General features: G+C 35.5%; 1 protein-coding gene across 1 annotated transcript; it reads right to left on the bottom strand.

Annotated features, from left to right (window-relative positions):
* Positions 1-466: 466 nt before the first annotated feature.
* Positions 467-7,437, bottom strand: SPON2 (spondin 2). Its single transcript, XM_082051031.1, has 6 exons — positions 6,950-7,437; positions 5,932-6,157; positions 5,363-5,586; positions 4,906-5,097; positions 3,673-3,847; positions 467-1,523 (listed from the first exon to the last, which is right to left on the bottom strand). The coding sequence occupies exons 1-6, from the start codon at positions 7,115-7,117 to the stop codon at positions 1,345-1,347; spliced, it is 1,164 nt and encodes a 387-aa protein (XP_081907157.1). The 5' UTR covers positions 7,118-7,437; the 3' UTR covers positions 467-1,344.
* Positions 7,438-17,503: the final 10,066 nt, after the last annotated feature.

Genomic DNA, 17,503 nt, shown 5'->3' with positions numbered 1-17,503 from the left:
CAGGACCAGCCTAGCCTAGTGTGATAACGTTTCAAATGTCTTTGAGTCTTTGCAAGATTTATCTCCTGGAAGAAAATTACCTTTTAAATGTTTCAGCCCTACAGAGAATACAGTGTGCCCCTTTAAGTACATAATAAAAATTCTCATATTTGGTTCATTCCAAAAGGAACCTACTCAAATCAACCCTCCTGTTCAATATCTGTGCTGCATGTTTGTAAAATCACAGTGTGCTGTAAAAGTTTTGTGGGCTGACTGTAAACATATTCTATTGAGTGGCGTTACTCAAAAATCCTTTTCCTAGTTGGTAGCCACAACTTTTTATAAGCAATGTGTTTCATTCATTTTATATTCATTCATAATAACAGTTATTTGAGCATTAAAACTTGCAGTCAGGACAGTTTCTGGCATATTGTGTTTTGTTATATGTGTGTACACCTCAGTTTTAGATAACATTAAAACATTGGTAAGTTTTCTTTGTAGAAAGGTGAGGAACAGAAATAGCAGCAAACACATTTAAGGAACCATAGACACATTTACTGCATATATATAGACAATGATATAATTTATGTTATGGTCAACAGTGTTAACTTTGAGATATTTGTCACATGAGGGACATACAACCAGTCAGCTTTAAAATCTCGGAAAACACTTTTCATTAAGTTCTGAGGTTTTCTAGTAGTATCCACATTTCTGAATTTTTCTAGTAACTTTGCTGGCTGAGTGTCCTCACGACAACTATTCTCACTTTTTGAGGAAAAAAGAAGAGACATTTTCATGTATTCATAAGTCTCAAGACAAGTTTACTCAGTTATACTATTGCCACACCACAAACATCTGATCACTCTGATTTATGTACGTAGTTTCTGAAGAAATGCATGTTAAACATGTTTAGAAAGACAACAAAAATGCCAATAAATTATAAAAACATAATTTAGAGAAAAACTTAATTTCTAGGTATAAATAGCTGTAGATCAACAAATTACAGTATTTAAGAACATTATTAGTTTAGATTTTGTCATTGAAAGATTTTTGTGTGTATTTCCAAATGTCTTCTCTTCTGCCACTAGAGGGTACTCCAAGAACTTATAGTATATTTATAGCCAGGATTTATCTGGGGTTTCTCGGTCTGTAAATGATGAAGTACTGTTGTCGTACTAAAATTTAGAAATTTAACCCCCCAAAATCTTTATATTAAAGAACAACTTTCAAAACCAGTCTAATATACCTTTTCAGCAGAATAGTGCAGCATACCCAAATTATAAGGAACATTGACTGACATGTAGTTTAGATTTAATTAAACTTATCCTACTTTTAAATTATCTAAATTATCATCTTTTCTTTATTTCAGACACAATTCTCTGGTTCACATCCTGTTTCTTCATCCAGATTTGGACAAGGGTTCCCATTATTGGCAGGGTGAAGAAGTACAAAACGAGTTCTGATCTTGGTCCCTGTTTTGCTGCAAGGACCTCGACAGAGACCCCAGGAAGACCATTGGGAAACCTCACAGTCCAGTGGTGTTTCTGCAATATACACAATAAAAAGGTAACTTTACATAAATGTGTGCTTAAGGCAAATACATAGTTGGCAAAACATTAAGGAATGATGATCAAATACTGTCCTTACTTATCCAAAATTGCATGTGATATTAATATAATCCATATGCTGTCTCATAAATAAAAATGTCTGTTTTCAGCTCCTAAGCCCATCAACACTGGTATTATTATTATTATTATAGCAGTTGAGACACTGAGGTATTATATTTTCTAATTTGAACATATAGAATTTCTATCAAAAACACCCTATGCTTAAAATAATTACATTCAAAAGATTGTATTACAAAACATTTACTGTCAATTTTATAACTAATTTGCCTTTGCATGGCTTACTAAAAACACTGGGTCTAAAGCAGTTCTCTCCTTTATTTTGGTATATTTTATATTTATTTGCAGCTAGATATTGTTCCTGTAGTTGTTCATACTGAATTCTATTCCACTTCAGAAGTAGGAAAGTCCCATTTTGTAATCAGTAAATCATCTTCCTCTTGTTTAGTGTGTACATTACAGTTCCCTTTGCCAACAAAGATGTTCCATCACTAGAAGTTTTTTAATGTTAAAAGGATTTTCAATGTAATTTTAATTTACTGCAAGAAAATAAGTCAGAAACTCTGAAGTACTTTCCATAATATATGCTTCCACTTAAAATACCTTTCATAAAAACATAGGTGACTATTTCTTAGTAGGTTAAATGAGGATATTGCTTGTCACAGGAAATTACACGAAAACTGTGAATTACAGCACTTGTAGGTAAAATAGGTGTCCACAAAACTGGCTTTAAATGCCGTACTAAATGTGTGACCTCAGGTATAATTTTCTGGTATTACAATGGAACTCCCCACTTCTGTTGTGATCACTCGTTCCCATGTTTCTAGAGGGAATGAGGGACAGTTTCATCTGTACTTTTGATTTTGGAATATGTTTTAAAATAGACTGATTTACTGGTGAATACACAGTCAAGTGGGGATATATCATTAAAAACTATTTTTGAAACACCACACTTTACATGTATTATTTTAAATTTACATGCTAAAGAGGGCCAAATATTATTTTCAAAAATTGTGGGAAAGGTCCCTGACTGCAAATGAAATATGTAGCACTCACTTTGAATATTTCTTATTTACTAATAGAAATGCATTCAAAAACTATACATTGATAGAGAAATACATTTGTTAAAGTATAAATCATGCATTATTCCCTGTATAGGGAATGAGTTTAGTTTTAGTGGCTGTGAGATGAGCTCAGCACAGAGCTAGAGACACGTAATCTTCAGACATTCTGGAGAAGCTCTTGGAACATAGCAGCTCTTCTAGGAATACATTGGGGATTTCATCTACTGCTGTCTCTCAGTATTTAGGAAGTCAGTCTTCTTATTTTTAACCCTTCGTCTTACACTTTGTAAAAATCCACAAGAAAAATGTAAGGAGAAAATCTTAGTGGACATTGTCCAACTGCTCTATTCCCCTTAGAGCAAATATCATGTTAGTTATGTGTTTGTTAATCTGGAGATTCGAAAATTACCCTTAAGACTGACTTGAATCAGTAGTTTACATGTCTTCCTACCCAAACAAAGTTATTAGCAAATATTTTTCAGGAAGAAAAATGAGTGAGAACATTATTTTTGTTGTCAGGATGTATGTTTCTATGACAAATATGTCCAAATCAATTGAATTATACCGATTCTTATTGCATATAACTATCAAACCCTCTGACCCAGAAAGATGCGACAATAATAGTTCTTTGCTCTATCATGTAAAAACTAAAGGATTAATATTAACTTCAAAGTTGCAAAGCATTTGGGAATCCTTATTCTGACCAAGTGTTGTTTCTTTCTCATAAAATTCACTGATCTACCCCAATAATAAGGCTTGAGAAACCCTCACTGTGGATATAACCCAGACCTTTGAACCATAGTTCAAACGTGCAATCCCTTCCTCATTCTTCCCAGGATTCTCTTTTATGTCAACAGGCTTGTTTTATTTCCCAGGTTTGAGTCTGGAAACTATTCCTATGCAGACAGGAAAATATCCTGCCCAATCATCTGCCAGATTTCAAAGTATTTTCTTGAGTGAATGGAAATAATGGCAATGAGCATGTCAAAGTACTAATCACTTACCTGAGACAGAGTCTATTACTTCATTGCTTTTAGCTGGAAGATTAAAATAAGGTGCAGAAAGGCCCAGCTGGTTTTTCCTTAATTTCACCATTTTTACATGAGCAATAGGTGGCAAAATTTTGAGTTTGGGATAATAAAATGAGTTTGCTGGGTGACTTGGAGATGAACAAGTGATCTGTGAAGTAAAAAGGGGAACCTTCAAGAAACCACATCATATTAACAAGAAGATAACTGTAAAATCATGTTTACACAACATGCTAATACTTTTTTGGCAAGTAAAATGCATATAACCGGTTTATATGAACCTCAGTTCACACAACTACTGCTGGTAATCCCAGAATTTTTAATTTTTATGCATAATGCTTTAAGACTGGGCACAATGACTTGTGCCAGCCTTTAGATAGAGGACTGCAGTGGGAGGTACTGAAAATGGAATGGTTTGATGGGAAGTGGCAAATGTTATTGAAAGAAAGAACACAAGAGTACTAAATAATAATGTTAGGTCTGCTATAGCAGCTGTAACATGTATAATGGAGGCCAAATGTGCTGTTTCTCAGCTTCTCTGTTCCTTTTCTCATTATTCATTAGCACAGCATTTCTCTCTAGAAAAACTGACCTTAAAGGAAGGATTAAAGGAATGATTATAGCATTCAAAACATTCGAATCAACATCCTCGGCTCCCCACCACCCTAATGGACAAAAGCAAGTATGAGGCATATAGAGTAGCAAACAAGCAAAAGATACTGAAAGTGGGGTCACTGCAGTAGTGATGGAGATCTCTGCTCTCCCTCAGCTCCTTACCCTGAAATGTCACAGTGTCAGGTTTCAGCAATACTTTGAACTAAAAGCTCCTCCCCACAACAGTATTCACTACTGAGAATTTTCCTGTCTACATGCATATTTAGGAATGCCAGGACTTTTGTGAATATTTTTATTTTCCTGGTGTTTTAAGAATTGTTAAAATAATATTAAAATAGTCAGCTTTTACAGAAAAATACTTTAAATATAGAGACAAATTTTCATGAACCATTTGCATATACCTGATACATTTGAAAGATACAGAAAATAAACCAAAGCAGTAGGGTCATCAGCTATGTAATAAATCCATACATGGACATTATCAGCACTCTAAAATAAGTTTCACAAGAGTTTGTCCTGTAGTCATAGGGTCTTTTTAAATGGAGGACTCAAAACATACAGGTATGAAGTTCTAAACTATGTACATACACCTACCTCTGTAACTGTGTCCTGTGGAATAGTGGCAAAGTTTGGGGAGGAAAATGTGAAACCACTATCAGTTCCAGCATCGTATGGAAATAGATCTACTGCCACTTCTTCCATCCAGTGGTCTCCTTCACAGAGATTTAGGCTGTCAATGCCCACAAACCAGTCAGGGCTTGGAACAATTCGTACAACAAATGAGACCTAATGAAACAAAATCCATCAGGATTGCATCACTTATTGAGAAATGCTCCGGTGCTGCTTATGGTCATTTTAACTTAAAATTTTTGAAAGAAAGGTCATTATGTTCTTCTACTTTCTAGAAGCTGCAAAGTGCTCCCTGCAATGTGCCATGCTTTTTAGTAATTCTTTGCTTTATATTGTTTCTAAAAGCGAGAACTCAAACATTTAATTTTTCATGCTAGTGACATAAAATAAACTTTGAAAATGAATATGTGCATTTACTTACTAAGGGATGTCTTGGATGCACTTCTAATTCAGTGGATGTTTGTCCTGTACCACTGGAAATGGCAGGAGCAGAGAAGATTCCATGTACACTCTGAATTTTCTCTCCAGCTTCTTCTATTTCTTTCATTAATACCCACGCTTCACCCTTTTCAGCAAAATCCCGTACACCATTGCTGGCATATTCATTTTTTTTCCACATGCTGTAGTCAGAACTATGAGTAACACCTATTTGAGTGAATACATGGCATGACATAAAAGTCTGGTTTAGATTGTCTTTATTTCTTCAATTTATTGGTTTTACTTCTGAGGTTAAAAAAAATGTGTATAAAAATGAGTGAACACTGAAGCATTTGGCTTATCACTGTTTATTTCAGCTGCAGCCAATTGAAAACAGAATCCAATTGAAAACAGTTGGAGATTTTTGAAAGCACTGTGGATACTTCAATTTCTGCATTTCAGTCTTAATAACTTCAGCTATTTTTTTCCCCTTTTCATTAGTTATTTTAAAATTTATTATTAATAATAAGAAGAAAAAACAATATCACAGATGTATCTGTTCTTAAAACTTACCTAACATTGATGACCACTGTGCTGGGGGCCTATAAAGTGGATACTGCTTAGGGAAAGCAGTCTGACTCCATTTCCCTGTGAATATAATGCTGTACTTGGCAAGTTCCTCTGTCGCGCAAATAGAATCATCACCCACAGGCAAGCTGCTGGCATAACCCAGGATTGTTACAAGGAACGTCCAGATAACTTTACAGGAGCAGTAGACAAACATCAGGTTTTCCATTCCCTTCCACACACACACAAAAAAAAAGACATATTAGTCACTTTAAACTCAAAATTGAATAAGAGTTACATAATAAAATGTAACCTACTGCAAGTTATAACCCAAAAGAAAGCATTTATCTGAAACATTAAAAATTATTATGCTTCTAAAAACATTACTGTAGTGCTTTCAGGTTTGATATTTCCATGCTATATACTACAAATCTGTAACTCTACCTGGGACAAGTGTTTCTAATGAATATAAAAATATCTTAACCTCATCCATAGTACTACCTCTGAGAAAAATCTGTTTCTGATTTTCTTTTGAAATCTTATTAGAGCCACATCTTGAATTAATTAGAGTAGCAACTGTTTCTGTGGAAAACATTAGTGTTATATTTTTTCTTCTAAAGATTAAATTGCAGGTTACGTTGCCAAAAGAAATGATTTATTTTAATTTTGTATTCTACAAAGGCTGTTTTATGGCATAACATTTAAAGTCAAATCATTTCATATTTATATAAATTACTTTGCTGTCATAACTTATGCATTAAAAATACATTGTAATTACTTCAGATTGTTTAAGCTACATAGTTGTTAAAAAACAATATTTTTTTAAAGTTGCTGTCATAGGTTGTACAAATTTTGCTTTTAAATGAATATGGTAATTGCATCAGACTGTTGAACTCCAGCAATTGTTTAAAATAACAGCCTTAAAAACTTACTTTTAAATGCTTTTGTCCTTTGAGAAAACTGTAAAAATATAACTCAAACTCTAATAATATATTAATTTGTAAAAAGAGCTGTGAATACTCACTAAATGCTTCCTCTGGAGCCCTGGTAGGGGGAGAGCACCTGCTTTTGCTGGCAGCTGAGTTGGTCTGCAAGAGAAGACAGTAGGAGTCTTGCTATTTATGCCTGAAGAGGGTCCCTTTGGTCCAACAACTATTGTAATCTTTAGACTTTCCAGGTTTGCAAAAAGCATGCCATCTTCTCCTTTGCAATCTTTTTGGATGGACTACCGGAGGTTTCCTGTCTGTCAACTGGTTCAGGTTCCTATCAGAAGACTGTGATGCCGAATAGAAGAAATGCTTTAAAAAAAAATATCTTGGATTCTTAGCAACAGTTCGAGTTTTCTGGTGCCTTTACAGTTCTCTGCTCTTATTAATGCCTCCAAGCTATACAAATGAACCTATTCCAGCACTGAAATAGTTCTGGTGAATACACTTTAAATGAGAAGCATGTTTTCTTGTAAGTTTTATTGTCTGACAGATGCTCCTTCCAAACATTTACAGAGAGCTTGCTCACTCTCACACACCATATGTATGTGTTCAAATAAAAGGGGTGAGGCAGCTAAAAAAGTCAAGAGGAAAAAAAAGTTACCATTTCATAATTGCACATACTCACACAGACTGTGTCTCCTGCAAATGTGAATTAAAGTAGCACAGTGTATATTTTTGTGTTCTACAGTACCGTATGCTGGATGATGAAAGGGCTCTGTAACATTGTGGTTTCTTTGAAAAGAGTGGTTTTGGGAAGCTCTGAGATTTTTCTTAGCTGTCTTCAGAGTAAAAACCCCAAATAAAAATGTTATTATTACAGTTAAATCATACATCCTCTGAAGTGCAGTACATAGACTTACAACACTAATATTATTTAAATTGTCTATGAAATATTATGCATAATACAGTAACCCAATTAATAAATAATGTTTCATATTTATTTTCAATTATTTCCCCACCACCTTTTAAATAAGGCTGATCAGCAAAGGAAATCGAGTTGAAAAGTTTACAGTGAACCATGAAGAAAGTCTTTCATACAGGCTTCTTTTGAAATTGTGAGGAATGTCACTTAATTACTTCCCCCGATCTCTAATATGGTGGTACGGCATATGGGGAAAACAAACAAACAAACACCCTGTTATTTTTCAGATTAAAGTCCCAGGCCACCATAGGTATATAGATGAAGTGACATGCTATCGTCCACCAGGAGGGAGTTACCAGACAACCAGTTTGAGCTTTGTGGCACTTTAACTGGAAAATTATCCTTCCCTTCTGCCCCCACCCCATGGTAAATCAACAAGAAAAGCCAAGAGGATGTCTGACTGGAATTTCCGTTGATTATTCTCCTGGCAAAATGGAATCTATTGCAAGTTTCAACATAGATGGATTGAGCACCCATAACCAGAATTCCTGTATATCTGAATGGAATATGGGAATTCTGTGGCAGGTTAAGCCATCTGGACATGGGCATGCCCTTTATTTCTAAGGCCCTTTCCTCCATTCTATGCTAATGCAACATTTTCCATAATTTATTTCTGTTCCAGGAGCCAGACTCCACTGAGAAAAAGAGCAAGGAGACTTCGTGGGTACTTTTATACAAGTTCTTTGAGTGTTTGTTGAAGGATGGTATTTGAATTACATCCAGCTCACTCCCTCCTGTGCACAGAATTCCGTATCCACAGGTTCCGTAAAGAGCTGAGTCTATTTATATGAGAAGTGGATGATCTTTCCAGCCCAGGCAGCCCTCTAGAAGAACTGTACAAAAGTCCCACAAGTTTTAAAGTATATTGCTCACTGTTAAAATTACTGAAGGCTTACTTATTTATTACTAAGTAGATTTAAACTTCAATAGGTTTTGTTGTTTATCCTCACAATGACTGAACCAGCTAACTTCACATGTTGAAACATGCTGTCACACTTCCAGAACAACACTTAAAATGAGAACAAATCATTTAGCTCCGGATCCAGCACAGAATTATTTAATATATCAAACTAGCCTTTTCCTTTCGAAGAAAAATTACTGCCAAAAGGCACATCACCAGACTAGATCATTCTGGTTCCATGACTACATGTTATGAATGTGTCCAGGAACAGGACAATACATGCAGGCTGCATAATTTGGCACAGCTATTACAAGAAAAATTTACTAAATGATAAAAGAAACTGAACCATTGGAAGTCATTAACTTGGGAAGTCATTTGAGGTTTCTAAGTGCAGAGTAGACAAACAAATATCAAAAATCACAAAAGTTGTGGTTGATTCTTCCCTTGGAATAGGAGTGCATGATGCTTTGTACTGAGCATCCAAGAGGCTTTCCGTTTATCCTACTTCTAGAGCTCCATTACTCCAACTTCTTGAGGTTATCGCGGTCTTCAACATCAAATACGAGGTTAATGGAATACAACTGAGTCTAGATCTTTTGTTTTCCTACCTTACCAGTGGGGGACTGAGATACTTTGAATCATTTTCATTTGAAAAAACAAAGATGGATTCTTTCCTCGAAGACTGCAGATACTTACAGGGAAACTGGATTAGAGTTCTTAATCTTGTTCTCTGATTCTGGGCCAAAATGAAGGTTTTCTTCCTTACCATTCCTGCATTGGACCTTTCCCTGTTTACAAGGAGAGTCGTAACCATGAGGGCCCTACCATTACCAGTTTCTCAGGAAGGATTAAAATCTTCAGGACTGACAGCCTCATTCTTTGTTGGATTCACAATGTAATTGTTGGACAAAATATAGTGACGGTAAATTCAGTAATTATCTTCTCTCCTCTCCCCACCCCCATACCCTCACAACTGAAGGAAGGTGAAAACAGAGAAAAACATACGGAGTAATGTTGTCAGAAACCATTGCCTTGAGGATCCCAGTCCTATTTCTTTAAATAGAAACTGTGCTAAGCATAATCAGTCTCTGACATTGTGAAGGACATCAAAACACCAAATGTATCTCATCCATAGGAAATAAAATAAACTTTAAAAAAAATAAAATAAGATAAAATAAAATAGATAAAATAAAATAAAATAAAATAAATAAAATAAAATAAAATAAATTTTAAACCTCTCCACAGATTTCCACTCAATGGATTACTTTCATGGCTGGAAAACCACAGACACCAAATTTCTGTGGGCCACCAGTTGCAGAAAAAAAATTGGTGTGGGGTCAGAATGTATGCTTGCATTCCTCTTCACTCTCTATGTCCCATTAGAAAGCAGCTGAAAACTCACGGAAAACTGGAAAAAAACCCTTCAATTTAGACACTATTTTGCCTGTATACAAAATTGGGGTTTTTCCTTCCTCTTTCAAAGCAAAATAGCTTTTATTTTTCAAGTTTGTGTGTCTTCAGGTACACCTACTTTCTATCTACATGCATACCTCTATAGTCTCTGAATGCTAGAGGCAGCAGGCATAGAAAGCTTGTTTTACAGAAGCATCAGTGCCAACGTGCCTTGTGTTTAATTTTACTTGCAGAAGTGTGCAGCTTCTTCTGTTCCTTGTCAATCAGACAACGGTCTTACAGTTCCTGCAGGCTTCACCAAGATCCACGGGATGAAAGCTGGAAAGTATAAAACAAAAATGGTATCCAGCTATTTTTGGTCTTCAAATAACAGTCATAACTGTGCCTAAAATGTTCTGTATTTTTGCTAAACAAAAATAAGTCATAAAACAAGAAAACAAGGAAAAAAGCCCTATTTATAAATATAGCTGTACAGTCAATAGCATATTGATTCTAAAATCATTTACAGCATACAAAAACATTTATATGAACATGTTTAGGCTATCACACAGGAATATAGCACATTAAAAGGGTGTAAATTCCATTGTGATTAGTCAGAGAATAATTTAGCCCTTTCTCTGATAAGCAACAAGATTGGCATGATTAGTTATGACTTTTCTATTGAACTGTAAGGTGAAGAGAAAGGAGATATAACTAAAATGATTGATCTGAAGTTAGTTTGCCCACCTTTATTCAAAACAGAAGCTCCAGAAATTCTGTATTAATATCCCTGAAGTATTAGCACACATTATAATTTTACAAAACCAATTTCTGTTTTGCTGCTAAGGAGTATATTTGCAACTTTGATATTCACAGACTGTTTAATATGCTTATGACTAGCTAGCACCTCTTTGTCTACCAAGAAAAACATAATGTTGTGTTACTTAAGAAGGATTATACACCCATACTTTCTCTCCTGTAGTTACCATGGATACACAGATGATTATGGACACTCAGCAATGCCAAAAGGTTTACATTCACTTAACACTCTCTGAGCTTTAAGTTGTAAAATCTCTAGTACCAAACTGGCAAGCAGCAGAATATTTTATCATGGAGAAATTGTGGTGTTGGTTCAGAAGTTTTTATAAAATTAAGTATTTACATAGGAGAATTAAGCATTCCCAATATTGGATGGTACAACAGTAGTGACAGCAGCTTTAATCTCTATTTATCTTTCAGGATAAAAATTTAGTTTCCAGATTGAGGTGCTTAAAATGAGTGCAGACGTACAAACTAGATATGTGAACTGCTACTATATACAATATATTATGAAGTCAATAGAATCCAGAGAACTATTCAGCTAACCACTTAACCCATACCTATATTTGACCAAAAGAATAACTGCTAAGTAGCTTTCTGGTCTCCAATAACTGTATTGATAAGCTCTCCATTCATCAGATACCCGGCTCTCATGTAAGCATCTACGCTTAAGTAAGACACCTCTGGCTTTTGCTGAATCCGAAGCCAAACAGACTCCACTAGACGTTATCTCTGACAACTATCATCAAGGTTCAACCTGCTAGTAGGGAATTGCAAATTTACTCTGTATTTTGAGTTTAGAAATTCCCTTTGTAAGTGTGTTTGGTTTGGGGTTGAGGGTGATTTTTTGGGGTTTGGGGGGTTTGTTTTTTAATTCAGAGGTCACTGAGAATTCAAGCCAAGATGAGAAAAGGATAAAGGAAAATCACAGTTTTATTGACCATGATGACACCAATCAGCAACAAAAAACTCCTCTGTCATCTTCTGCATTGTTCTGTCATCTGTAATGAAGTCACTTCTAGTACTGAAAAATCTGCTATGTGGGCCAGCACTAGATAACCAAATCAAGGTTGCCTACAATAGTGACTAGAGACTATGCTTCTCTTTGGATTGTTTAGCATATCCATTTTAATTTCTTGTTCCACTGTTTCCAATGTGAAGAGGTTTGGTGGTTTTTTGTCAGACTTAATTCTTCTCACATCCTGTTGTTTCTAATGGAATTGTCTTTATTTCTAACCCTCACTTGTTAATAAATTCAATAGTTTTCTATTACATCATAAATAGTATTTAAGATAGTTTTCCATACAAAGGTTTAAGAAGAAGACAACTGGCTAAGGAAAATGGAGGACAAAACTACACCAGGATAACTAAAAAAATCAAAATTTGTTCTTGTTATATTGAAAATATGGATTGCATCTGCCAACAAATCCAATCTTCCTGTTATATCTTTCACTTCACTTGTAAAATGGAAGGAACCTGTACCACTGATGTTTGCATTTTTGTTTGCCATTGAAATTCCACTGGATTTGAACACTAAATAATTCTATTCATACCACTACAAAGACTCCTTTTTTAAAGTGCTGACTTTCTAAGACCAATTTGATGCTTTCTTTGCCTTGTAGAAATGTCAGTCCTCTATCTCTGTGGCAACACTGTAGAAGACCACCAAATTATATTTCTAAAATAGTCACTATCAAGACCACTCTTTGCTTATATTATTTCCTGCTCCACAATCAGGATTTTTCTTGGATTTTTTTTGAAGGTCTTACATATATTAAGTGATAGTTGTGGAGTTATTAGAGTCACATCTTTAATTCATGTGAATAATGAGATACTGTAAAAAATGAATTGATCTTTTCTGGGAAGCCATCCATATAACACAGTCTGCACACAGCCCTGATTTAGTAAAAGATCCATTATTTGCCACCATAGCACAGTATATTCTTCCCACCCCAGTACTGGTGAGGAGTCAATGAAGACTTCAGAGTAGCATTGGAATGAGGAGTCATGGTCCACTGACAGTGGGACCACATTTTTGGGACAAAGATAAATTTCTTACCTTCCACCATGGAATTTTTTTAGGGTAATCAGTATAAATTTCTTGTTTACATGTATAATTCTGTCATCATTCTTTAGCTTGGTTATAATGCAATCTAATCACAGTAAGAAAAACTATAAATCTCCAATTTAATGACAGCTGATTTTAAAAGATTATGTCATTTGAGAGCAAAAGAAGATCTTAGATAAAGACCTCAGGCACTTGCAGTATTGCATTCAACATTTGTTAGACCTCATCTAGAAGGTTATATCCAGTATTGTCCTCCACCCACTTAACCTCCATACAAGACACTGATAAAAGGCTTCCAAGGGAACCTGACAGTGGCCTTCCAGTGCCTATAAGGAGGTCATCAAGAAGATGGAGCTAGACTCTTCACAATGGTGACCATTGGGAGAACAAGTAACAATGGGCATAAATTGAAGCAAGAGAGGTTCAAACTGGATATAAGGAAAAACTTTTTCACCATCATAACAGTCAAGCAGTGGAGCAGTTGGCCCAAAATTGCAGTACAATCTCCCTCCTTGGAGGCTTTAAAGCGAGACTGGATAAAGCCTTGAGCAACCTGATCTAATCTCAAAGTTGACCCTGCTTTGAGTAGGAGATTGGACTAGAGACCTCCTGAGGTCCCTTATAACATGAACTATTCTATGATATTATATTAATATTACGAAGAAAATTTGCTTCTGATCTTATTTAAATGCTTCAGGTAACGGCAAATAGCTTTCACCTGTCTAATAATTTCATAGGTTCTCTCCACATTTGGGATTTCTTTTTCATAAGTAAAACTGGGAATGTAACTGCAAAAGTAAGGTATATAAAGGAGGAGAATGTAGTGCTGAGTTCTATGGATGACATGAATACATGTCTACGCTATACAATGGAATTTAGTGCAGAATTCCCTGAGTTAATGCCAACCAATCTCTCTTCAATGCACAGAAAGAAACTTCTGACAAAATTACCAACTCTGACAGCAGAAAAAGAAAGTAGCTTTCATGACATACATACCCAAGAGCACAAAGGGTCTTAAAATTAGTACAGAGCAGAAGAAACCAGAAATAAGACATTACTGTTTCTGACCATAGGCCAGTATGTCTTGTCTACTACAAACAACTTGCTCTTCTCCAGAAATAATGAATGAAATAAAATGTTCTATTTGCCCTTTCATTCACAAAAACTCAGGTGAATGCGAAATGTAGCAATATTTTTTTCGAATTCAGTATTTTTGCCAGTATTGCAGAAAGTGATATTAAAAAAAACCAACCAACCAAAAAAACAAAAAAAAACAAACAAACAAAAAAAAAGTTTGCTCTTTTGAAATTGAAGAAAGCTGCTGTTTAAATAATGGGTTATATAATTTCTTGTAATTTTTATTGCTGTTTCAGATTCCTGCATTATTAATAATCATAAGTGCCTGAATTTTATTTATCAATTATTACAGTGAAAAAGTGAATCTAAAGAGATTACCAATTCAAGTTTTCTCCTTTATATTCTGTATTAACTACAAATTAAGGATAAATTAATATCATTTTGTATTTCAGGAAGCCATAGTGCTCATTTACTTCTTTTACTTCTAAAACTAAATCAATGTCGAGTATCATGCTAGGAGGCACAGTATTGCCAGAAATGCTCAAATGGATTTTTAATTCTAAAGCACTGGTATAAATATGAATTAGCATCAGCAGAAATACTCTACAATTATGCCAATGTGAACATAATCAGAATCTGACCTAGTCTTCCAAAAGATGTAAAGCTCATATTGTAATTTCTTCTGTCAATAGAAAAGCCATTTCCCAGAACACATTTTAAATAAGCACTCTGAATTTTGTTTGCAGATTCAATTAAGAAAAGATATTATTATTCGTGTCCTAACCTGTTCTTCAAAGTTACAATGCGGTTTACTGAATATATTTTCAGTTGTGGGTTCTGAGAAACAATTCTAGCAGCTGTCAGGAAAACATTTCATACTTATGAATAAAATGCACTATTAGAAACAAAGAAAAAAAAAAAGAAAATTGCAATAAAGTATTACAGTTACCCTTAAAACTACATGTAAATAAGCAAAGAACTGGGGCAAGATTTCAGTGATCATTTACATATTTCTTTTTCTAGACCTCACATTTAGCTTGCTATATGAGCACTAATAGCCCTATATGATCATTATGCCCTATATGATCATTAGAATATGACACATTTCTAACTGTCTCTATAATTGCTATAATAGAAAAAGCCAGAACAGTCAAAATCAAAAATACAAAAGCATTGATTTACTCATCTAAAAAATGGGCCCAAAGTTCTGTAATGAATGCTCAGTAAAAGCAACGGAAACTAAGCCCTAATCTTGGATGTATATAGGATGTAAAATCATGTTCTTTAATTTTGACTCAGTAAATCTATGTGTTCAGCACAAACATTTATTCCTAAATGTTTTGTGAACAATATTTAATCAATTTATTTTATGGAATCATAGAAACACCAGCTGGGATGCATCTTGAAGATCCCTTGTCCAACCTCTTATTCAAAGCGGGGCTGTCACCTCACTAGTCCAGGCCAGCTCTACCTTTGGCTGAGCCATGAAAAGCACTGTGGGCAGTGATTTCCACCACCTCCATGGGTTACCAGTTCCAGTGGTGCAGCACCACACTCCTGTGGAAAAGCCTTTCCCCTCACCAATGTGAACTTCCCAAGGTGACGTCTGTGGTTACTGCAGCATCTGCCATTACCAAGCAGAGTCTTGGCTTTTCTGTCTTTGCTTCAAGTGCATGCAGGCTGCTATTAGATTGCCCTTGACCTCCTTCTTAATAAACAAGCTCAGATCCCTCAACCTCTCCTCATCTGCCGTGTACTTTAGTCTGGCTTGTCTCAACAGCCCTCCACTGCACCCTCTCCAGTCTCTCAGTATCCCTCTTGATTTGCGAATGACCACAGTGTTCAGTATGGCCTCACCAGTGGTGAGTACAAAGTGTCTCAGTCTGCTGGCCTTGCGGCTCCTGATGCAGCCCAGTCTCCATTTTGCTTTACTCACGATGAGCGCGTGCCACTTGCTTTCATTCCCCTCGGTGTCCTCATTAATCCCCAGCTTCTTTTCAGCATTGCTGCTATTTAGCCAGGTGGTTCCCATCTTGAGTTGATGCACGGGGTTATTTTGCACCAGGAGCAGAACTATGGACTCCTTGTTGAAGTTTCTTATTTTGGCTGCCTCCTCAAGACCATGGAGGTCTGCCTGGAGAGTGGATTCACTGTTTGTCTTGTCAGCCACCCTGCTGATTTAGTATTGTCATCAAATTCACTATGGGTACCCTGTTGCACCAGGTGCTATAGGTCTATAGAATACTCTAGTATGATATAAAGAAAAAGCTTTTACCTTTTTTTTTTTTAAGTGTGAATCCTCTGCCTTTTCTGAAAATCATAGAGCCTTTCTCTGGGACGACTTCTTTTAACAAGCCTTTGACAGGTACCAATACTCTGTTTAACACATTTCTGTTGCATCTCCTACTTTTCACATTCACTATTTTGAAAACTACATCAGCATTTGCTTTCCCTGCTGTTGTAGTGCAGAAGCAGATGTCTTTATCTTATTAGTGATTTTGACACTTCTCTTGGCTAAGTAACTTTATGTAAATTAGATTGTATAAGCAGCTTACTACTTGTGAGTAAAATAGTCAGAGATACCATAATGCCAACGGTGAAAGAATTCTCAGAAGCATCAATCTGTCAAACTTTGGATCATCCCCAGCAGCAATATCAATATTTGTCCTTTAATAATTATCCCAGTGTTATAAAAACTGATATAAATACAAACAGCCATTTCATTGCATCTGCAGGTAAGTAGATCTTTCCTGACTCTCAGTGTGAGAAGCTGCCTTTACAGATGCTTACAATGGTGACAGTACTGCCTGAGCTGCCTTTTTCCCATTATAGAACAAAATATTTCTGAAAACAACAGTTTGTAAAATCTACTGTGAACGGCCTAGTAATTTATGAAGGTAAATCTACACGTCACATCACAAACCTCAAACCATTATCACAGGAATCGCATAATTTCTCAGTATCAACTAATTTACACACTTTCTTTTTTGGATACCTCAACAAAAAGCCATAAAATATTGCAAATCAGACAATCAGAATTATACTTACTACCAACCATTACTCTCTTACACCAATTCATCAGCATCTCAGCTAGTTAGTGTAATATAACAGATATTAACAAAGCAAAATATGGTGCAGATTGGCTCAATAAATACAACGCAGATAGGATTTACGATACAATGCTGCTGCAAAGTATGTGGCATTTGGACTTCAGTTCATGTTCAGTAACACTGCCAATAATCCCAAAACAGGGAGGGAAGCGGGTTAAAAAATGCAAAATGCTTTATGCTCAGTTTACATAGGGTTCAACGTCTTTTGTTGATCATTTCGTCCTGTAGCTTATACATTTATTTTCCCAGATTGTACTACTATTGCTCAAGGATATAGAACATCAGAGAAGTTGGCTCACT

Source organism: Streptopelia decaocto, assembly GCF_964273445.1.
Source record: "Streptopelia decaocto genome assembly, chromosome: 4".
In the NCBI taxonomy this organism is placed as follows: domain Eukaryota; kingdom Metazoa; phylum Chordata; class Aves; order Columbiformes; family Columbidae; genus Streptopelia; species Streptopelia decaocto.
The sequence above is the reverse complement of the archived record's forward strand: the minus strand, read 5'-3'. Positions and strand labels throughout refer to the sequence as shown.

Excerpts from the sequence above, each read along its gene's own strand:
- SPON2 (XM_082051031.1), bottom strand. The coding sequence starts at position 7,117 with ATGCTTTTTGCAAACCTGGAAAGTCTAAAGATTACAATAGTTGTTGGA. Across the intron at positions 6,158-6,949 it reads GGCTCCAGAGGAAGCATTTA|GGAATGGAAAACCTGATGTT; the intron begins GTGAGTATTCAC and ends TGTGTGTGGAAG. Across the intron at positions 5,098-5,362 it reads TGCATCCAAGACATCCCTTA|GTCTCATTTGTTGTACGAAT; the intron begins GTAAGTAAATGC and ends TTGTTTCATTAG.